This window comes from Pristiophorus japonicus, chromosome 20 (assembly GCF_044704955.1).
Source record: "Pristiophorus japonicus isolate sPriJap1 chromosome 20, sPriJap1.hap1, whole genome shotgun sequence".
NCBI lineage: Eukaryota > Metazoa > Chordata > Chondrichthyes > Pristiophoridae > Pristiophorus > Pristiophorus japonicus.
In genome coordinates this window covers 96,802,022-96,825,067 of record NC_091996.1, presented here as the reverse complement: position 1 = coordinate 96,825,067, position 23,046 = coordinate 96,802,022, and the positions used below count along the sequence as shown (strand labels likewise).

At 57.1% G+C, this 23,046-nt stretch overlaps 1 protein-coding gene across 3 annotated transcripts in view; it reads left to right on the top strand.

The window, feature by feature from the left end:
* The first annotated feature begins 4,234 nt into the window (after positions 1–4,234).
* LOC139233027 (uncharacterized) overlaps positions 4,235–23,046 on the top strand; it is a 30,912-nt gene continuing 12,100 nt past the window's right edge. Inside the window, exons 1-5 of one of the 3 annotated variants that reach the window (XM_070863540.1) lie at positions 4,235–4,372; positions 4,620–4,695; positions 6,962–7,030; positions 8,092–8,163; positions 19,445–19,563. In XM_070863540.1, the coding sequence (XP_070719641.1) occupies positions 4,678–4,695; positions 6,962–7,030; positions 8,092–8,163; positions 19,445–19,563 (278 nt within the window). In that variant the 5' untranslated portion in view covers positions 4,235–4,372; positions 4,620–4,677. Of the gene's footprint in view, positions 4,373–4,619; positions 4,696–4,869; positions 4,953–6,275; positions 6,420–6,961; positions 7,031–8,091; positions 8,164–19,444; positions 19,564–23,046 lie in introns of those variants that run through there. The other 2 variants (XM_070863542.1, XM_070863541.1) reach the window with 2 other exon arrangements.

Sequence of the window (23,046 nt, the reverse complement as noted above, 5' to 3'; positions counted from 1 at the left end):
GTGCTGTTAGGGAGGGAGTTCCAGGATTGTGACCCAGCGACGATGAAGGAACGGCCGATATATTTCCCAGTCGGGATGGTGTGTGACTGGGAGGGGAACGTGGAGGTGATGGTGTTCCCATGGGCCTGCTGCCCTTGTCCTTCTAGGTGGTAGAGGTCGCGGGTTTGGGAGGTGCTGCCGAAGAAGCCTTGGCGAGTTGCTGCAGTGCATCTTGTAGATGGTGCACACTGCAGCCAGGGGGCGCCGGTGGTGGAGGGAGTGAATGTTGAAGGTGGTGGAGGGAGTGAGTGTTGAAGGTGGTGGAGGGAGTGAGTGTTGAAGGTGGTGGAGGGAGTGAGTGTTGAAGGTGGTGGAGGGAGTGAGTGTTGAAGGTGGTGGAGGGAGTGAGTGTTGAAGGTGGTGGAGGGAGTGAGTGTTGAAGGTGGTGGAGGGAGTGAGTGTTGAAGGTGGTGGGTAGCGTGTCGATCAAGTGGCTGCTTTGTCCTGGATGGTGTCGAGCTTCTCGAGTGTTGTTGGAGCTGCAACTCATCCAGGCAAGTGGGGAGTGTTCCATCACACTCCTGACTTGTGTCTTGTAGATGCTGGAAAGGCTCAGGGGGTGAGACTCTGGCCACGCAGCAATAAACGGGAGCAGCGGGTTTGCCAGCCCGCTTGGCAACCGTGACCAGGGAATTCTCCCCACAAATCATCGGCCCCTCTCTCAACTGTGCCGGCCAGCAGCTTTTTGAAGAGTAAAACTGGGATTAACCTGTTGGCGCCAGCCTCTGGGTCTTAATTTGAGCCATGTCATCCAGCAAGGGCGGGGGTCTGGGCTGCTGCAGGGTTCTTGACCCTCCACCATTCCCCCGGAGTCCCCGGGAATTGGAGAATGGTCTCCCAAAACCTGGAGAGATAAATAATCATCAGCTGTGGCTCAGTGCATAGCACCCTCACCTCTGAGTCAGAGGGTTTTGGGTTCAAATCCCACTCCAGGGACTTGAGCACATAAATCTAGGCTGACACTTCCAGTACAGTACTGAGGGAGGGCAACACTGTCGGAGGGGCAGTACTGAGGGAGCGCCGCGCTGTCGGAGGGGCAGTACTGATGGAGCGCCGCACTGTTGGAGGGGCAGTTCTGAGGGAGTGCCGCACTGTCGGAGGGGCAGTACTGAGGGAGCGCCGCACTGTCGGAGGGGCAGTACTGAGGGAGCGCCGCACTATCAGAGGGGCAGTACTGAGGGAGTGCCGCACTGTCGGAGGGGCCGTCTCTCAGATGAGGTGTTAAGCCAAGGCCCCGTCTGCTCTCTCAGGTGGACGTAAAAGATCCCATGGCACTATTTTGAAAAGATTAGGGGGCGGTGTTATACCCGGTGTCCTGGCCAATATTTATCCCTCAACGACCAGATCATGTGTTTTTGTTAAGTTGATTATCACATTGCTGTGTGTGGGAGCTTGCTGTGCGCAAATTGGCTGCCGTGTTTCCCACATTACAACAGTGACTACACTTCAAAAGTACTTCATTGGCTGTCAAGTGCTTTGAGATGTCCGGTGGTTATGAAAGGCGCTATATAAATGCAAGTCTTTCCTGCAGTGGGTGTGGGAGGTTGCAGCCCCTCGATGTTTGGCTGCACTTCAGTCACACACTACTGATCTTTGGTCACCCCGTCCCAGGAGTGGGTCCTCTGACTTGTCTGCTCCTGGGCCTGGCCAAGGGGGGCCATCAACCGGTCCAGGCAGCGGGCGGCCGAGGGGGTTGTTCGGCCCGACTGCCTGCCTCTCTTCCACGGTTACATCCGAGCCCGGGTGTCCCTGGAGATGGAGCACGCGGTGTCCACCGGTACGCTCGCGGCCTTCCGCGACTGGAGGGACACCCTCCGGAATAACATTTTAACTTGATATGTTTTCGAAAGACTTGCATTTATAAAGCACCTTTCATGACCACCGGACATCCCAAAAGTGTAGCCGCCGTTAGAGGATCACAGGAACAGGAGGAGCCCATTCGGCCCCTCGAGCCTGTTCCGCCATTCAATCAGATCATGGCTGATCTGTGACCTCACTCCATATACCCGCCTTTGGCCTGTATCTCTGAATACCTTTGGTGAACAGAAAGCTATCAATTGCTCTTTGTGTGTAGAAGTGTTTCCTACTTTCACTCCTGAAGGGTCTGGCTCTAATCTTTAGACTGTGCCCCTAGTCCCAGATTCCCCAACCAGCGGGAATCGTTGTTCTATCTACCCTATCCGCTCCCCGTAATATCCTGAAAACATCAATCAGATCACCCTGTGGGCCCCACAACTTCCCGATCCCAGCTGTCGTGCTGAAGACTTGTGCTCCAGAACTAGCCGTGCCTCTAGCCAAGCTGTTCCAGTACAGCTACAACACTGGCATCTATCTGACAATGTGGAAAACTGCCCAGGTATGTCCTGTCCACAAAAATCAGGACAGAACCAATCCGGCCAATTACCGCCCCATCGGTCTACTCTCAATCATCAGCAAAGTGATGGACGGTGTCACCGACAGTGCTATCAAGCGGCACTTACTCACCAATAACCTGCTCACCGATGCTCAGTTTGGGTTCCGCCAGGACCACTCGGCTCCAGACCTCATTACATCCTTGGTCCAAACATGGACAAAAGAGCTGAATTCCAGAGGTGAGGTGAGAGTGACTGCCCCTGACATCGCGGCAGCATTTGACCGAGTGTGGCATCAAGGAGCCCCAGTAAAACTTGAAGTCAATGGGAATCGGGAAAACTCCACGGGCTGGAGTCATACCCAGCACAAAGGAGGATGGTTGTGGTGGTTGGAGGTCAATCATCCCAGCCCCAGACATCGCTGCAGGAGTCCCTCAGGGCAGTGTCCTAGGCCAAACCATCTTCAGCTGCTTCATCAATGACCTTCCCTACATCATAAGGTCAGAAGATGTTCACTGATGACTACACAGTGTTCAGTTCCATTCACAACTCCTCAGATAATGGAGCAGTCCGTGCCCGCATGCAGCAAGACCTGGGCAACATTCAGGCTCGGGCTGATAAATGGCAAGCAACATTCGTGCCATACAACTGCCATGCAATGACCATCTCCAACAAGCGAGAGTCTAACCACCGCCCCTTGACATTCAACGGTATTACCATCACCGAATCCCCCACCATCAACATCCTGGGGGTCGCCATTGACCAGAAACTTCACTGGACCAGCCACATAAATACTGTGACAACAAGAGCGGGTCAGAGGCTGGGTATTCTGCGACGAGTGTCTCACCCCCTGAGCCTTTCCACCATCTACAAGACACAAGTCAGGAGTGTGATGGAACACTCGCCAGTTGCCTGGATGAGTTGCAGCTCCAACAACACTCGAGAAGCTCGACACCATCCAGGACAAAGCAGCCACTTGATTGGCCCCCCATCCACCACCTTCAACATTCACTCCCTCCACCACCTTCAACACTCACTCCCTCCCCCACCTTCAACATTCACTCCCTCCACCACCTTCAACACTCACTCCCTCCACCACCTTCAACACTCACTCCCTCCACCACCTTCAACACTCACTCCCTCCACCACCTTCAACACTCACTCCCTCCACCACCTCCAACACTCACTCCCTCCACCACCGGCGCCCCCTGGCTGCAGTGTGTACCATCTACAAGATGCACTGCAGCAACTCGCCAAGGCTTCTTCGGCAACACCTCCCAAACCCGCGACCTCTACCCCCTAGAAGGACAAGGGCAGCAGGCCCATGGGAACACCACCACCTCCACGTTCCCCTCCCAATCACACACCATCCCGACTGGGAAATATATCGGCCGTTCCTTCATCGTCGCTGGGTCACAATCCTGGAACTCCCTCCCTAACAGCACTGTGGGAGCACCTTCACCACACGGACTGCAGCGGTTCAAGAAGGCGGCTCACCACCATCTTCTCCAGGGGCAATTAGGGGGATGGGGCAATAAATGCCGGCCTTGGCCAGCAACGCATTGTTTCAGAAAGCTTTTGTTGAAGTTGCAATGTTATCGGCTGTGCCCTGTTCAGAAGGTTGGGGTGGTGGGGGAGGGGGGAGGGCAAACGCATCATTTTTTTAAATTGATGATGGCACCAAAATTAAAATGTGGCCAAAAGAAAGCAGCAATGTGTTGCTCCCAACACATGGGGCGCTGTGGCGCCCAGCAGCAATACTTTTCTACTTGACCATCCTGCGGAACCCACAGCTCTCGTTGGCAAGGTCCCTCGCCAGCCGGCCTGGATCTGGTTGCTAGGGGTGACGGGGCCGAGTTGCTAGGGGTGACGGGGCCTAGTTGCTAGGAGAAACCCTCATCCTTTGTACTGGCTTTTTCTTTCAATTCAGCAATTATTTTGTTATTTGCAAAGCAGAATTAATGTCGTTCTTTGTGTTAGAAGTAAGGTTTTATAATAACGTTGCAGAGATTTACTGCTGAGTGAGCAGACAATATTTGGCATCAAAATGGCAATTCGAGCAAAACTAGCAATAAATCATTAATTATATGTTTTTGGACAAATTGCAATGGAAAAAAATTAAACCATGATAGTAAAAACCCAGTCATTTTAAAAATTGCAATTGGAAAATAATTTTTAGCACATAATTCTCTTTCAAACTGAAATATGTTATTTTTTTTCCTCCGACAGTTCTTAATTATCCACCTTCCACTCTGGTCTGTGTTGTAATTTATCGGGAGAGATTAACATGAGTTCAATAACAGAGGTAAGTGTTTTTTATTGCGGCGCTGTCTTTGTCGGTGATAATTTAACACCTTTTTTTCTCTCTCTTGGTTTTTTTCACAAAGGTACTGCATTTCAATAGCGCCGTTCACACCCTCAGGATGTCCCTAAAAGCGCTTCGCGGAAAAGGAGTGTGTTGTAATGTGGGAAACACGGCAGCCATTTTGCGCACAGCAAGCTCCCACAAACAGCAATGAGATAATGACCCAGATCATCTTAGTTAGTGATGTTGGTTGAGGGGTAAATATTGGCCCCAGGACACTCCTCACCCCCTCCCTCTCTCTTCCCACACCCCCTCCCTCTCTCTTCCCTCACCCCCTCCCTCTCTCTTTCCCCCACCCCTCCCTCTCTCTTCCCTCACCCCCTCCCTTTCTCTTCCCCCACCCCTCCCTCTCTCTTCCCTCACCCCTCCCTCTCTCTTCCCCCACCCCCTCCCTCTCTCTTCCCGCACCCCCTCCCTCTCTCTTCCCCACCCCTCCCTCTCTCTTCCCGCACCCCTCCCTCTCTCTTCCCCACCCCTCCCTCTCTCTTCCCCCCACCCTCCCTCTCTCTCCCCCACCCCTCCCTCTCTCTTCCCCCACCCCTCCCTCTCTCTTCCCCCACCCCTCCCTCTCTCTTCCCCCACCCCTCCCTCTCTCTTCCCCCACCCCCTCCCTCTCTCTTCCCCCACCCCCTCCCTCTCTCTTCCCCCACCCCTCCCTCTCTCTTCCCCCACCCTCCCTCTCTCTTCCCCCACCCCTCCCTCCTCTTCCCCCACCCCCTCCCTCTCTCTTCCCCCACCCCCTCCCTCTCTCTTCCCCCACCCCCTCCCTCTCTCTTCCCTCACCCCCTCCCTTTCTCTTCCCCCACCCCTCCCTCTCTCTTCCCTCACCCCTCCCTCTCTCTTCCCCCACCCCCTCCCTCTCTCTTCCCCCAACCCTCCCTCTCTCTTCCCGCACCCCTCCCTCTCTCTTCCCCCACCCCTCCCTCTCTCTTCCCCCACCCCTCCCTCTCTCTTCCTCCACCCCTCCCTCTCTCTTCCCTCACCCCTCCCTCTCTCTTCCCCCACCCCTCCCTCTCTCTTCCCCCACCCCTCCCTCTCTCTTCCCCACCCCTCCCTCTCTCTTCCCCCACCCCTCCCTCTCTCTTCCCCCACCCCTCCCTCTCTCTTCCCCCACCCCTCCCTCTCTCTTCCCGCCCCCTCCCTCTCTCTTCCCCCACCCCTCCCTCTCTCTCCCCCTCTCCCCCACCCCACCCCCTCCCTCTCTCTACCCCACCCCCTCCCCCTCTCTTCCCCCACCCCTCCCTCTCTCTTCCCCCACCCCTCCCTCTCTCTCCCCCTCTCCCCCACCCCACCCACTCCCTCTCTCTACCCCACCCCCTCCCCCTCTCTGCCCCTCTCTCCCTCTCTCCCCCGCCCCCTCTCTTCCTCCCCCCCTTCTCTCCCCCTCCCCCTGTCTTCCCCCCCCTTCTCTCCCCTCTCTCCCCCCTTCCCTCTCTCCCCCTTCCCCCTCTCCCCCTTCCCTCTCTCCCCCTTCCCCCTTTCCCCCTCTCCTGCTCTTCTTCGAAATAGTGCAGTGTGGGTTCTCGTGCGTCCACCCGAGAGGGCAGACGGGGCCTCGGTTTACGGTCTGATCTGAAAACCCGAGGCACAGTTGCTGCTGCCATGACTGGATTGATGTTAGCAGTAGGAGGCAGCCCCGGCTGATCGTTCCCGTGTTGGGAAAAGTAGGCTAAATGAAGTCTGTTGTAACGCCCCCCGCCCCCACCCCCCCCCCCCTACTGCTGCCCAGGCGAGACCAGCTAGCTTGGCACGCAATAGGGCAGAGAAGCATTGTGCTCTGTAGGCCTGCGAGACAGAGGGGTCACGAGCTGTCGGGGGGGGGGCGACAAGCGGTCGTTCGATCGTTTGAGGGCAGTGGTGTTTCCGGGGATGCGTGCGCCCCATTGATCCCCCCCCCCACCGCCGTTCGCTACAGGGGCGGGGCGGTGCAGATACCTTCTCCGCCTCAACACACGAACGAGGGCCAACGTCCCGATCGTCGGGGACTCCGTCCCGACTGGGCGGGAAAGGGGCCATTTCGGCCCCGGAGACTTGACCTCTGACCTCCGTGGAGGTTGACCAGTTGGAATTCGAGCGTCGCCGTTGCTCAACGAGCCGCTTTCCCCACTCCCAAGGCCCGGATTGTCACCCTGTTAATTAGAACCCTGTTAATTAGCACCCTGTTAATTAGCACCCTGTTAATTAGAACCCTGTGCATTGTTTCCAGGACAAGACGAAGGAAATGAACAAACTTCAGGAGTTTCTCGGGGACTTGGTGGTTCTGGGCTCCCTGCAGGTAAGGGCAGCGGCCAGGACAGACCAGGAACTTGCATTTGCTGAGTGCCTTTCCCCAGCTCGGGACATCCCACAGCCAATCAATACGTTTTTATAAGTGTAGTCACTGTTGTAATGTTGAATATCAGAACATAAGAAATAGGAGCGGGAATACTGCCCCTCCGACAGTGCGGCACTCCCTCAGTACTGCCCCTCCGACAGTGCGGAGCTCCCTCAGTACTGCCCCTCCGACAGTGCGGCGCTCTCTCAGTACTGCCCCTCCGACAGTGCGGAGCTCCCTCAGTACTGCCCCTCCGACAGTGCGGCGCTCTCTCAGTACTGCCCCTCCGACAGTGCGGCGCTCCCTCAGTACTGCCCCTCCGACAGTGCGGTGCTCCCCCAGCACTCAGTACTGCCCCTCCGACAGTGCGGCACTCCCTCAGTACTGCCCCTCCGACAGTGCGGTGCTCCCCCAGCACTCAGTACTGACCCTCCGACAGTGCGGTGCTCCCTCAGTACCGCCCCACCGACAGTGCGGCGCTCCCTCAGTACTGCCCCACCGACAGTGCGGGGCTCCCTCAGTACTGCCCCTCCGACAGTGCGGTGCTCCCTCAGTACTGCCCCACCGACAGTGCGGCGTTCCCTCAGCACTGCCCCACCGACAGTGCGGCACTCCCTCAGTACTGCCCCTCCGACAGTGCGGCACTCCCTCAGTACTGCCCCTCCAACAGTGCGGGGCTCCCTCAGTACTGGCCCTCCGACAGTGCGGCACTCCCTCAGTACTGCCCCTCCGACAGTGCGGCACTCCCTCAGTACTGCCCCTCCGACAGTGCGGTGCTCCCTCAGTACTGCCCCACCGACAGTGCGGCGTTCCCTCAGTACTGCACTGGGAGTGTGAGCCTGGATTATCTGCTCAAGTCTCTGGAGTGGGGACTTAAACCCACGACCTTCACACTCCGAGGCTGGGCTGCAGTCAGACCTCACACACAGCCCAGTCGGGATAGAGAGTTAACGCTGTGGAAACTCGCGTGTCCGTCCAGCCATTCCATGACGGCTCCCATTCTCTTCTGATGCCTTCCCCAGGGTTTCCGATATTTCCAGCCATGGCTGCGTGGTCGTGAGGAGCTACTCCTGACTGTGGTGAACGAGGATGTGGTAAGTGTTCCTGCTGCCTCCACACATCCGACGACTCCGGTCTTTCTCTCCGATCTTCAGGACCATTCCCGGGTGGGCAAAGGCTCCAATGTAGAAAAAATAGACAAAAAAGACTTGCATTTATATAGCGCCTTTCACAACCACCGGATGTCTCAAAGCGCTTTACAGCCAATGAAGTACTATCGGAGTGTAGACACTGTTGTAATGTGGGAAACGCCAATTTGCGCACAGCAAGCTCCCACACACAGCGATGTGATAATGACCCAGATAATCTGTTTTTGTTATGTTGATTGAGGGATAAATATTGTCCCCAGGACACCGGGGAAAACTCTCCTGCTCTTCTTCAAAATAATGGCCGTGGAATCTTTTACATCCACCTGAGAGGGCAGAGGGGGCCTCGGTTTAACGTCTCATCCGCAAGATTGCCCCTCCGACAGTGCGGTGCTCCCTCAGTACTGCCCCTCCGACAGTGCGGCGCTCCCTCAGTACTGCCCCTCCGACAGTGCGGCGCTCCCTCAGTACTGCCCCTCCGACAGTGCGACGCTCCCTCAGTACTGCCCCTCCGACAGTGCGGCGCTCCCTCAGTACTGCCCCTCTGACAGTGCGGCACTCCCTCTGTATTGCCCCTCCGACAGTGCGGCGCTCCCTCAATACTGCCCCTCCGACAGTGCGGCGCTCCCTCAGTACCGCACCTCCGACAGTGCGGCACTCCCTTAGTACTGCCCCTCTGACAGTGCAGCACTCCCTCAGTACTGCCCCTCCGACAGTGTGGCACTCCCTCAGTACCGCCCCTCCGACAGTGCGGCGCTCCCTCAGTACCGCCCCTCTGACAGTGCGGCGCTCCCTCAGTACTGCCCCTCCGACAGTGCGGCCCTCCCTCAGTACTGCCCCTCCGACAGTGCGGCGCTCCCTCAGTACGGCACCTCCGACAGTGCGGCACTCCCTTAGTACTGCCCCTCCGACAGTGCGGCACTCCCTCAATACTGCCCCTCCGACAGTGCGGCACTCCCTTAGTACTGCCCCTCCGACAGTGCGGCACTCCCTCAATACTGCCCCTCTGACAGTGCGGCGCTCCCTCAGTACTGCCCCTCCGACAGTGCGGCCCTCCCTCAGTACTGCCCCTCCGACAGTGCGGTGCTCCCTCAGTACGGCACCTCCGACAGTGCGGCACTCCCTTAGTACTGCCCCTCCGACAGTGCGGCAACAGAAGGCACGGCCGCTGATAAGTCCTTACTATACAGTATAAATGCGCACGAGGCCCATACTTGAGAGAAGGTCACTCTGTGACCAGTTACCTTTATTACCAAGACCTCAAGTGATGAAGGTGGGTGGAGCTTCCCCTTTTATACCTGAAAGTCCAGGTTAGGAGTGTCTCCCACAAGTTCACCCCGCGTGGTCAATGTTCTCAAGGTCTACAACTTAGGTCAGCTTATACATGGGTTACAATGATTGTTGAAAACATGACATCACCTCCCCCCCAAAGTCTTATTGGGATCACAGGTTTAGTCTCTCTGATGGTTTACGATCCCTTGTTGAGCATAGAAACATAGAAACTAGGTGCAGGAGTAGGCCATTCGGCCCCTCTAGCCTGCACCGCCATTCAATGAGTTCATGGCTGAACATGCAACTTCAGTACCCCATTCCTGCTTTCTCACCATACCCCTTGATCCCCCTAGTAGTAAGGACTTCATCTAACTCCTTTTTGAATATATTTAGTGAATTGGCCTCAACAACTTTCTGTGGTAGAGAATTCCACAGGTTCACCACTCTCTGGGTGAAGAAGTTTCTCCTCATCTCGGTCCTAAATGGCTTACCCCTTATCCTTAGACTGTGACCCCTGGTTCTGGACTTCCCCAACATTGGGAACATTCTTCCTGCATCTAACCTGTCTAAACCCATCAGAATTTTCAACGTTTCTATGAGGTCCCCTCTCATTCTTCTGAACTCCAGTGAATACAAGCCCAGTTGATCCAGTCTTTCTTGATATGTCAGTCCCGCCATCCCAGGAATCAGTCTGAACCTTCGCTGCACTCCCTCAATAGCAAGAATGTCCTTCCTCAAGTTAGGAGACCAAAACTGTACACAATACTCCAGGTGTGACCTCACCAAGGCCCTGTACAACTGTAGCAACACCTCCCTGCCCCTGTACTCAAATCCCCTCGCTATGAAGGCCAACATGCCATTTGCTTTCTTAACCGCCTGCTGTACCTGCATGCCAACCTTCAATGACTGATGTACCATGACACCCAGGTCTCGTTGCACCTCCCCTTTTCCTAATCTATCACCATTCAGATAATAGTCTGTCTCTCTGTTTTTACCACCAAAGTGGATAACCTCACATTTATCAACATTATACTTCATCTGCCATTCATTTACCCACTCACCTAACCTATCCAAGTCACTCTGCAGCCTCATAGCATCCTCCTCGCAGCTCACACTGCCACCCAACTTAGTGTCATCCGCAAACTTGGAGATACTACATTTAATCCCCTCATCGAAATCATTAATGTACAATGTAAACAGCTGGGGCCCCAGCACAGAACCTTACGGTACCCCACTAGTCACTGCCTGCCATTCTGAAAAGTACCCATTTACTCCTACTCTTTGCTTCCTGTCTGACAACCAGTTCTCAATCCATGTCAGCACTCTACCCCCAATCCCATGTGCTTTAACTTTGCACATTAATCTCTTGTGTGGGACCTTGTCGAAAACCTTCTGAAAGTCCAAATACACCACATCAACTGGTTCTCCCTTGTCCACTCTACTGGAAACATCCTCAAAAAATTCCAGAAGATTTGTCAAGCATGATTTCCCTTTCACAAATCCATGCTGACTTGGACCTATCATGTCACCTCTTTCCAAATGCGCTGCTATGATATCCTTAATAATTGATTCCATCATTTTACCCACTACCGATGTCAGGCTGACCGGTCTATAATTCCCTGTTTTCTCTTTCCCTCCTTTTTTAAAAAGTGGGGTTACATTGGCTACCCTCCACTCGATAGGAACTGATCCAGAGTCAATGGAATGTTGGAAAATGACTGTCAATACATCTGCTATTTCCAAGGCCACCTCCTTAAGTACTCTGGGATGCAGTCCATCAGGCCCTGGGGATTTATCGGCCTTAAATCCCATCAATTTCCCCAACACAATTTCCCGACTAATAAGGATTTCCCTCAGTTCCTCCTCCTTACTAGACCCTCTGACCCCTTTTATATCCGGAAGGTTGTTTGTGTCCTCCTTCGTGAATACCGAACCAAAGTACTTGTTCAATTGGTCTGCCATTTCTTTGTTCCCCGTTATGACTTCCCCTGATTCTGACTGCAGGGGACCTACGTTTGTCTTTACTAACCTTTTTCTCTTTACATATCTATAGAAGCTTTTGCAATCCGCCTTAATGTTCCCTGCAAGCTTCTTCTCGTACTCCATTTTCCCTGCCCTAATCAAACCCTTTGTCCTCCTCTGTTGAGTTCTAAATTTCTCCCAGTCCCCGGGTTCGCTGCTATTTCTGGCCAATTTGTATGCCACTTCCTTGGCTTTAATACTATCCCTGATTTCCCTTGATAGCCACGGTTGAGCCACCTTCACTTTTTTATTTTTACGCCAGACAAAGATGTACAATTGCTGTTGTTCATCCATGCGGTCTCTAAATGTCTGCCATTGCCCATCCACAGTCAACCCCTTAAGTATCATTCGCCAATCTATCCTAGCCAATTCACGCCTCATACCTTCAAAGTTACCCTTCTTTAAGTTCTGGACCATGGTCTCTGAATTAACTGTTTCATTCTTCATCCTAATGTAGAATTCCACCATATTATGGTCACTCTTCCCCAAGGGGCCTCGCACAACGAGATTGCTAATTAATCCTCTCTCATTACACAACACCCAATCTAAGATGGCCTCCCCCCTAGTTGGTTCCTCGACATATTGGTCTAGAAAAGCATCCCTTATGCACTCCAGGAAATCCTCCTCCACCGTATTGTTTCCAGTTTGGTTAACCCAATCTATGTGCATATTAAGGTCACCCATGATAACTGCTGTACCTTTATTGCACGCACCCCTAATTTCCTGTTTGATGCCCTCCCCAACCTCACTACTACTGTTTGGTGGTCTGTACACAACTACCACTAGCGTTTTCTGCCCCTTGGTATTCCGTAGCTCCACCCATACCGATTCCACATCATCCAGGCTAATGTCCTTCCTTACTATTGCATTAATTTCCTCTTTAACCAGCAACGCCACCCTGCCTCCTTTTCCTTTCTGTCTATCCTTCCTAAATGCTGAATACCCCTGGATGTTGAGTTCCCAGCCTTGGTCACCCTGGAGCCATGTCTCCGTGATGCCAATCACATCGTATCCGTTAACTGCTATCTGCACAGTTAATTCATCCACCTTATTCCAAATACTCCTCGCATTGAGGCACAGAGCCTTCAGGCTTGCCTTTTTAACACACGTTGACCCTTTAGAATTTTGCTGCAAAGTGGCCCTTTTTGTTTTTTGCCTTGGGTTTCTCTGCCCTCCACTTTTACTATTCTCCTTTCTGTCTTTTGCTTCTGTCTCCATTTTGTTTCCCTCTGTCTCCCTGCATTGGTTCCCATCCCCCTGCCATATTAGTTTAACTCCTCCCCAACAGTACTAGCAAACACTCCCCCTAGGACATTGGTTCCGGTCCTGCCCAGGTGCAGACTGTCCGGTTTGTACTGGTCCCACCTCCCCCAGAACCGGTTCCAATGCCCCAGGAATTTGAATCCCTCCCTGCTGCACCACTCCTCAAGCCACGTATTCATCTGAGCTATCCTGCGATTCCTACTCTGACTAGCACGTGGCACTGGTAGCAATCCCGAGATTACTACTTTTGAGGTCCTACTTTTTAATTTAGCTCCTAGCTCCTTAAATTCGTCTCGTAGAACCTCATCCCGTTTTTTACCGATATCATTGGTACCAATGTGCACCACGACAACTGGCTGTTCACCCTCCCTTTTCAGAATGTCCTGCACCCGCTCTGAGACATCCTTGACCCTTGCACCAGGGAGGCAACATACCATCCTGGAGTCTCGGTTGCGGCCGCAAAAACGCCTATCTATTCCCCTCACCATCGAATCCCCTATCACTATCGCGCTCCCAATCTTTTTCCTGCCCTCCTGTGCAGCAGAGCCAGCCATGGTGCCATGAACTTGGCTGCTGCTGCCCTCCCCTGATGAGTCATCCCCCTCAACAGTACTCAAAGCAGTGTATCTGTTTTGCAGGGGGATTACCGCAGGGGACCCCTGCACTATCTTCCTTCCACTGCTCTTCCTGCTGGTCTTCCATTCCCTATCTGGCTGTGTACCCTTCTCCTGCGGTAAGACCAACTCACTAAACGTGCTACTCACGTCATTCCCAGCATCGTGGATGCTCCAGAGTGAATCCACCTTCAGCTCCAATTCCGCAATGCGGTCTGTCAGGAGCTGGAGGCGGATACACTTCCCGCACACGTAGTCGTCGGGGACACCAGAGGCGTCCCTGATTTCCCACATGGTACAGGAGGAGCATAACACGTGTCCAAGCTCTCCTGTCATGACTTAACCCTTAGATTAACTTAAATTGGCCTGAGTTGGGGCTCCGGTTGTTGGGCGCTGGCCTGAGTGTCTGCTGTTTGCGGTGCCTCAGGCCTGTCCGGACTGTCCACAGTGACTGGGCTCTCCTTCCTTTGGTCACTGTGTTCGGTCACCTGTGGAGGAGTGAACTCTATATCGTGCTCTTCCTCTGCTTCTTCTATGGGGTTGCTGAACCTCCTTTTAGTTTGATCCATGTGTTTGCGGCAGATTTGTTCATTGGTAAGTTTAACTAGCAAAACCCTATTCCCCTCTTTGGCAACCACAGTGCCTGCGAGCCATTTGGGCCCTGCAGCGTAGTTGAGGACAAAAACAGGATCATTGACATCAATACATCGCGCCCTCGCATTCCTGTCATGGTAATCATATTGTGACTGGCGCCTGCTCTCGACAATTTCTTTCATGGTGGGGTGTATAAGGGATAATCGGGTTTTGAGCGTCCTTTTCATTAGTAGCTCTGCGGGGGGAACCCCTGTGAGTGAGTGTGGTCAGGTTCTATAGGCCAACAGGAGGCGTGATAAGCGGGTTTGTAGGGAACCCCCTTGGAATCTGAGCATCCCCTGTTTGATTATCTGCACTGCTCGTTCTGCCTGGCCGTTTGAGGCCGGCTTGAACGGTGCCGTTCTAACATGGTTAATTCCATTGCCTGCCATGAAGTCCTGGAATTCAGTGCTTGTGAAGCACAGGCCATTGTCGCTGACCAAGTTGTCCGGCAGACCGTGGGCGGCGAACATTGCCCATAGACTTTCTACCGTGGCAGAGGATGTGCTTGAATTTAAAATGTCACACTCGATCCATTTGGAGTAGGCGTCTATTACAACCAAAAATATTTTTCCCATGAAAGGACCTGCGTAGTCCACATGGATGCGTGACCAAGGCTTGGCGGGCCATGGCCAGGGGCTAAGGGGGGCTTCCCTGGGCGCATGGCCCAGCTGGGCACACGTGTTGCACCTGCGAACACAAAGTTCCAGATCTGCGTCTATCCCTGGCCACCAAACGTGTGACCTGGCAATTGCCTTCATCGTGACAATGCCCGGGTGCTCATTGTGGAGTTCTCTGATGAACACCTCTCTGCCCATCTGGGGCATGACTACACAGTTTCCCCACAGTAGGCAATCGGCCTGAATCGAGAGTTCATCCTTGCGCCTGTGAAATGGTTTAAATTCCTCAGAACATGCCCTGTACGTGGCTGCCCAGTCCCCATTCAGGACACATTTGTTGACTAGAGACAATAGCGGGTCTCTATTTGTCCAGACTTTAATCTGACAGGCTGTCATGGGTGAGCCTTCGCTTTCGAAAGCTTCAACAGCCATGACCATCTCAGCACCATGCTCGGTAGCCCCCTCAGTGGTGGCTAGTGGGATCCTGCTGAGTGCATCGGTGCAGTTTTCGGTGCCCGGTCTGTGCCGAATTGTATAGTCATAGGCAGCTAACGTGAGTGCCCACCTCTGTATGCGGGCCGATGCGTTTACATTTATGGCCTTGTTGTCGGTCAAAAGGGACGTTAGGGATTTGTGATCTGGCTCCAGCTCAAATTTCCTGCCAAACAGGTACTGGTGCATTTTCTTTACCGCATACACACATGCGAGCGCCTCCTTTTCTACCATCTCCTAGCCCCTTTCTGCCTGGGACAGACTTCTGGAGGCATAAGCTACCGGCTGTAACTGACCCTTGGCATTGACATGCTGCAACACACACCCGGCTCATAGGACGACGCATCGCACGTTAACACAAGTTTCTTACATGGGTCATATAGCGTTAACAGATTGTTGGAGCACGCAATTTGTTATGCTCCATCAAAAGCCCTTTCCTGGCTGTCCCCCCAGACCCATTCGCGACCTTTGTGTAGGAGCACGTGTAGCGGCTCTAACAGCGTGCTCAATTTGGGAAGAAAGTTACCAAAATAGTTCAGGAGCCACAGGAACGAACACAGCTCCGTCGTGTTACGGGGTCTGGGTGCTCTCTGGATCGCTTCCGTCTTGGATGCAGTAGGGCTGATCCCGTCTGCTGCTACCCTCATCCCCAGGAATTCTACCTCCGGAGCTAGGAAGACGCATTTCGCCTTTTTCAGTCGCAGACCTACCCGGTCCAGTCTGCGTAGCACCTCCTCCAGGTTGTGGAGGTGTTCTTCAGTATCGTAACCCGTAATGAGGATGTCGTCCTGAAAAACCACCGTCCTTGGAATTAACTTGAGGAGGCTTTCCATATTTCGTTGGAAGATCGCGGCGGCCGAGCGAATCCCGAACGGACATCTGTTGTACTCAAACAACCCCTTGTGTGTCGTGATGGTGGTCAGCTTCTTCGACTCACTCGCCAGCTCTTGGGTCATGTAAGCTGAGGTCAGGTCCAATTTTGAAAAAAGTTTGCCACCGGATAGCGTCGTAAAGAGGTCCTCCGCTCTCGGTAGCGGGTACTGGTCTTGGAGTGACCCCCAATTGATGGTGGCCTTGTAATCGCCACATATCCTGACCGACGCATCCGCCTTGAGCACCGGCACAATCGGGCTCGCTCAGTCACTGAATTCGACTGGCGAGATGATGCCTTCCCTCAGCAGGTGGTCCAATTCGCCTTCTATCTTTTCCCGCATCACGTACGGCACCGCTCTGGCCTTGTGGTGTACTGGTCTGGCGTCCGGGTTTATGTGAATCACTACCTTGGCCCCCATGAAAGTGCCAATGCCGGGTTGAAATAATGAGTCAAATTTGTCCAGGATCTGTAAGCTTGATACTCGCTCCACAGAAGAAACTGCATTGACATCGCCCCATTTCCAGTTCATGACAGCAAGCCAACTCCTCCCCAGTAGTGCGGGACCGTCCCCCGGGACAATCCAGAGTGGCAACCTGTTCTCCGAATCTTTGTGGGTCACGACTACCATGGCGCTGCCTAGCACCGGAATGATCTGCTTTGTATATGTCCGTCAATCGGCGATAATTTTGGCCTCCTGGCCTTGGACGCCCACAACCTTTCGAACTGTTTGATACCCATCAGGGACTGGCTGGCCCCCGTGTCTAGCTCCATTGATACTGGGATGCCATTGAGGAGCACTTCCATCATTATCGGTGGTGTCCTGGTGTATGAACTGTATATGTACTCCACATGAACTCGCTGAACTTCAGCTTCCAGCGATTTCCCCCAGTGTCCATTTGGCCCCGTAGGGCTTACATTGGGCCCGTCCTCCTCGTACATCAACCTGGCTGCAGGCTTCCTGCACATACGCGCCAAGTGACCGCTGACGTTGCAGTATCTGCAGGTATATTGCAGATAACTGCAGGCTCTGGCTGTGTGTTTGCCTCCACACCTCCAACATGAGCCGTTGTTGGAAACAAAAGGTCCATTACCAGTCGATCGTCTCTGACTGTCTCTGTAACTGTCCTTAAGCGCACCATTAACAGGTGTTGATGGCCCCATTACTGGCCGCATTGTCCATTGCGATGGCATGAATCGCTGTTCAGCTAGCCATTGTCTCTGTTGAATTCCCCCTTTGGGTTCGACTACATTCTGGGGCATGTCCAATTGCCCTTGTCTGCCTGGAGAACTGTGTGCCGCATTAATAATGTTGACTCCCTGGTCGTTTGCCACATTTGAGCCAAGACTTTTGTCATACATCATTCTGGTCTCTTCCTCCCCTGAGATAAATGTCTGGGCTATCAGAGCTGCCGTTTCCAAGGTCAAGTCTTTGGTCTCAATCAGTTTCCTGAAAACCCCAGCGTGCCCGATGCCCTCAATAAAAAAGTCTCGCAGCATCTCCGCTCTGCATGTATCTGGGAACTTACATAGGCTCGCCAATCGCCGGAGATCTGCCACGAAGTCTGGAACGCTTTGCCCTTCTCGCCGCCGGTGCGTATAAAACCGTGTCTTGCCATGTGCATGCTGCTCGCCGGTTTACGGTGTTCCCCGATCAACTTACTGAGCTCATCGAACGTCTTGTCCGCCGGCTTCTCTGGTGCTAGAAGGTCCTTCATCAGGGAGTACGTTCTGGATCCACAAACCGTCAGGAGATGAGCCCTGCGTTTGTCGGCCGAATCCTGTCCCAACCATTCCTTAGTGACAAAACTTTGCTGTAGTCTCTCAATAAAGTCATCCCAATCATCACCAACACAGTACCTCTCTTCTGTTCTGCTAGTGGCCATGCTCGCGTGGTTTAAATCCCAGTTTCTCGTCGCCAATGATAAGTCCTTACTATAGAGTATAAATGCACACGAGGCCCATACTTGAGAGAAGGTCACTCTGTGACCAGTTACCTTTATTACCAAGACCTCAAGTGATGAAGGTGAGTGGAGCTTCCCCTTTTATACCTGAAAGTCCAGGTTAGGAGTGTCTCCCACAAGTTCACCCCGCGTGGTCAATGTTCTCAAGGTGTACAACTTAGGTCAGCTTATACATGGGTTACAATGATAGTTGAATACATGACAGCCGCCAATGGACACGGAGCGATTATAATCAGGGATGCTCAGGAGGGCAGAATTAGGGAGCGCAGACATCTCGGGGATTGTGGGGCTGGAGGAGATTACAGAGATAGGGAGGGGCGAGGGCCATGGAGGGATTTGTAAACAAGGATGAGAATTTTGAAATCGAAGCGTTGCTTAACCGGGAGCCAATGTAGGTCGGCGAGTACAGGGGGTGATGGGTGAGTGGGACTGGGTGCGAGTTAGGACACGGGGCAGCGAGTACAGGGGGTGATGGGTGAGTGGGACTGGGTGCGAGTTAGGACACGGGTCAGTGAGCACAGGGGGTGATGGGTGAGCGGGACTCGGTGTGAGTTAGGACACGGGGCAGTGAGCACAGGGGGTGATGGGTGAGCGGGACTGGGTGTGAGTTAGGACACAGGGCAGCGAGCACAGGGGGTGATGGGTGAACGGAACTCGGTGCGAGTTAGGACACGGGGCAGTGAGCACAGGGAGTGATGGGTGAACGGAACTCGGTGCGAGTTAGGACACGGGGGCAGCGAGCACAGGGGGTGATGGGTGAGTGGGACTTGGTGTGAGTTAGGACACGGGGCAGTGAGCACAGGGGGTGATGGGTGAGCGGGACTGGGTGTGAGTTAGGACACGGGGCAGTGAGCACAGGGGGTGATGGGTGAACGGGACTCGGTGCGAGTTAGGACACGGGGTCAGTGAGCACAGGGGGTGATGGGTGAGCGGGACTCGGTGCGAGTTAGGACACGGGGCAGTGAGCACAGGGGGTGATGGGTGAGCGGGACTCGGTGCGAGTTAGGACACGGGGGCAGCGAGCACAGGGGGTGATGGGTGAGCGGGACTTGGTGCGAGTTAGGGACATGGGGACAGCCGGGTTTTGGATCACCTCCAGTTTACGTCGGGTAGAATGTGGGGGGCCGGCCAGGAGTGCGTTGGAATAGTCAAGTCTGGAGGTAACAAAGGCACGGATGAGGGTTTCAGCAGCGGATGAGCTGAGGCAGGGGCGGAGACGGGCGATGTTACGGAGGGGGAAACAGGTGGGTTTAGTTATGCTGTAGATATGTGGCCGGAGGTTGTGAACAGTCTGGTCCAGCTTCGGACACGATTTGGGGAGAGGGAGGGAGTCAGTCGCTGGGGAACGGAGTCTGTGGCGGGGATCGAAGACTAATAAACGAATAAACGGCACCAGCTCGACAAACCTGTGAGCATGTTCACCGGTGCGTACGTTACGCTCTGAGCAGAATCAGCTCGTCCTGTCCATGTCTCTTCCAGAGCTGGCAGTCGGCCAGTTTTCCCGGGAGCCTGATGAATTCCCCCAGCGAGGGTTTCGGAGTCAGTGAGCTGACCTACGAGGGCCAGACCCTGCTAACATCGCTGCGATCGCAGAAGAGGTAACGGCACCATTTCTCCCCCCCTCCAATCCCTTCCCCTCCCCCCCACTCCCTCTCCCCCCCACTCCCTTCCCCCCCCCCCGCTCCCTTCCCCTCCCCCCCACTCCCTCTCCCCCCACTCCCTTCCCCCCCCCCCGCTCCCTCCCCCTCCCCCCCACTCCCTCTCCCCCCACTCCCTCCCCCTCCCCCCCCACTCCCTCCCCCTCCTCCCCCCACTCCCTTCCCCCCCCCACTCCCTCTACCCCCCCACTCCCTTCCCCTCCCCCCCACTCCCTCCCCCTCCCCCCCCACTCCCTCTCCCCCCCACTCCCCCTCCCCCCCACTCCCTCCCCCTCCTCCTCCCACTCCCTTCCCCCCCCCACTCCCTCTCCCCCCCCCGCTCCCTCCCCCTCCCGCCCCACTCCCTCTCCCCCCCCACTCCCTCTCCCCCCCCCGCTCCCTCCCCCTCCCGCCCCACTCCCTCTCCCCCCCCACTCCCTCCCCCTCCCCCCCCACTCCCTTCCCCCCCCCCACTCACTCACCCCCCCCGCTCCCTCCCCCTCCCGCCCCACTCCCCTCTCCCCCCCCACCTCCTCCCCTCCCCCCCACTCCCTCCCCCTCCTCCCCCCACTCCCTCCCCCCCCCCACTCACTCTCCCCCCCCGCTCCCTCCCCCTCCCGCCCCACTCCCTCTCCCCCCCCACTCCCTCCCCCTCCCCCCCCACTCCCTCCCCCTCCTCCCCCCACTCCCTTCCCCCCCCCACTCACTCTCCCCCCCCCCGCTCCCTCCCCCCTCCCACCCCACTCCCCCTCCCCCCCCACTCCCTCCCCCTCCTCCCCCCACTCCTTTCCCCCCCCACTCACTCTCCCCCCCCCGCTCCCTCCCCCTCCCGCCCCACTCCCTCTCCCCCCCCACTCCCTTCCCCTCCCCCCCACTCCCTCCCCCTCCCACCCCACTCCCTCCCCCCCACTCCCCCTCCCCCCCACTCCCTCCCCCTCCTCCTCCCACTCCCTTCCCCCCCCCCACTCCCTCTCCGTCCCCCGCTCCCTCCCCCTCCCGCCCCACTCCCTCTCCCCCCCCACTCCCTCCCCCTCCCCCCCACTCCCTCCCCCTCCCCCCCCACTCCCTTCCCCCCCCCACTCACTCTCCCCCCCCGCTCCCTCCCCCTCCCGCCCCACTCCCTCTCCCCCCCCACTCCCTCCCCCTCCCCCCCACTCCCTCCCCCTCCTCCCCCCACTCCTTCCCCTCCCCGCCACTCCCTCTCCCCCCCACTCCCTCCCCCTCCCCCCACTCTCCCACCCCCCCACTCCTCTCCCCCCACTCCCTCCCTTCCCCCCCACTCTCCACCCCCCCACTCCCTCTCCCCCCCACTCCCTCCCCCTCCCCCCCCACTCCCTTCCCCTCCCCCCCACTCTCCCTCTCCCCCCCCACTCCCTTCCCCCCCACTCCCTCCCCCTCCCCCCACTCCCTCCCCCTCCCCCCAACTCCCTTCCCCTCCCCCCCGCCACTCCCTCACCCCCCACTCCCTTCCCCTCCCCCCCCACTCCCTCTCTTCCCCCCTCCCTCCCCCCACTCCCTCCCCCCTCCCCCCCCACTCCCTTCCCCTCCCCCCCACTCTCCCTCTCCCCCCCCACTCCCTCTCCCCCCACTCCCTTGCCCCCCACTCTCCCTCTCCCCCCCACTCCCTTCCCTTCCCCCTCACTCCCTCCCCCTCCCCCCACTCCCTTCCCCTCCCCCCACTCTCCCTCTCCCCTCCCGAACTCCCCCCTCCCCACACTCCCTCCCCTCCCCCCACTCCCTTCCCCTCCCCCACTCTCCCTCTCCCCCCGAACTCCCCCACTCCCCCCTCCCCCCACCTCCCCCTCCCCACACTCCCTCCCCCACCCCACACTCCCTTCCCCTCCCCCCACTCTCTCTCTCTCCCCCCCCACTCCCTCCCCCTTCCCCCACTCCCTCCCCCCTTCCCCACACCCTCCCCCTTCCCTCACTCCCTTCCCCTCCCCCCCACTCTCCCTCTCTTCCCCCCCCCCACTCCCCCCCCACTCCCTCCCCCCACTCCCTCCCATCCACTCCCTCCCTCCCACTCCCTCCCCCCACTCCACTCCCTCTCCCCCCCACTCCCTCTCTCTCCCCCTCACTCCCTCTCTCTCCCCCTACTCCCTCTCTCCTCTCCCCCCCACTCCCTCTCTCCCTCCCCACCCACTCCCTCACTTCCCACCCACCACTCCCTCTCTCCCCCCTCCTCTCTCCCCCCCTCCTTCTCTCCCCCCCCCCCCACTCCCTCTCTCCCCCCCACTCCCTCTCTCCCCCCCCACTCCCTTTCCTCCCCCCGCACTCCCTCTCTCCCCCCCACTCCCTCTCTCCCCCCCCACTCCCTCTCTTTCCCCCCCACTCCCTCTCTTCCCCCCCTCCATCCCTCTCTTCCCCCCCAACTCCCTCTCTCCCCCCCAACTCCCTCTCTCCCCCCCCCACACTCCCTCTCTTCCCCCCTCCACTCCCTCTCTTCCCCCCCCACCTCCCTCTCTCCCCCCCCACTCCCTCTCTTTCCCCCCCCACTCCTCTCTCCCTCCCCCCACTCCCTCTCCCCCCCACTCCCCTCCCCCTCCGCCCCACTCCCTTCCCCTCTCCCCCCACTCCCTCTCCTCCCCCCCACTCCCTCCCTCCCCCCCACCCCCTACCCCGCCCCCCCACTCCCTTCCCCTCCCCCCCACTCCCTCTCTTTCCCCCCTCCCTCCCCCCACTCCCTTCCCTTCCCCCCCACTCTCCCTCTTCCCCCACTCCCTTCCCTTCCCCCCTCACTCCCTCCCCCTCCCCCCCACTCCCTTCCCCTCCCCCACTCTCCCTCTCCCCTCCCGAACTTCCCCCCTCCCCACACTCCCCCCACTCCCTCCCCCCACTCCCTTCCCTCTCCGCCCCACTCCCTTCCCTTCCCCCCCACTCCCTCCCCCTCCCCCCACTCCCTTCCCCTCCCCCCACTCTCCCTCTCCCCCCCCGAACTCCCCCCTCCCCACACTCCCCCCTCCCCCCACTCCCCCCCTTCCCCCACTCCCTCCCCCTCCCCCACCCCCTCCCCACACTCCCTCCCCCTCCCACACTCCCTCCCCTCCCCACACTCCCTCCCCCTCCCCCCACTCTCTCTCTCTTCCCCCCCCACTCCCTTCCCTTCCCCCACTCCCTCCCCCTTCCCCCACTCCCTTCCCCTCCCCCCAACTCACTCCCTCTCCCCCCCACTCTCTTCCCCCTCCCCCCACTGCCTCCCCCGCCCCCCCCCCACTCCCTTCCCCCCCCACTCCCTCTCCCCCTCCCGCCCCACTCCCTCCCCCTCCTCCCCCACTCCCTTCCCCCCCCCACTCCCTCTCCCCCCCCGCTCCCTCCCCCTCCCGCCCCACTCCCTCTCCCCCCCCACTCCCTCCCCCTCCCCCCCCACTCCCTCCCCCCTCCTCCCCCCACTCCCTTCACCCCCCCCACTCCCTCTCCCCCCACTCCCTTCCCCTCCCCCCCCAC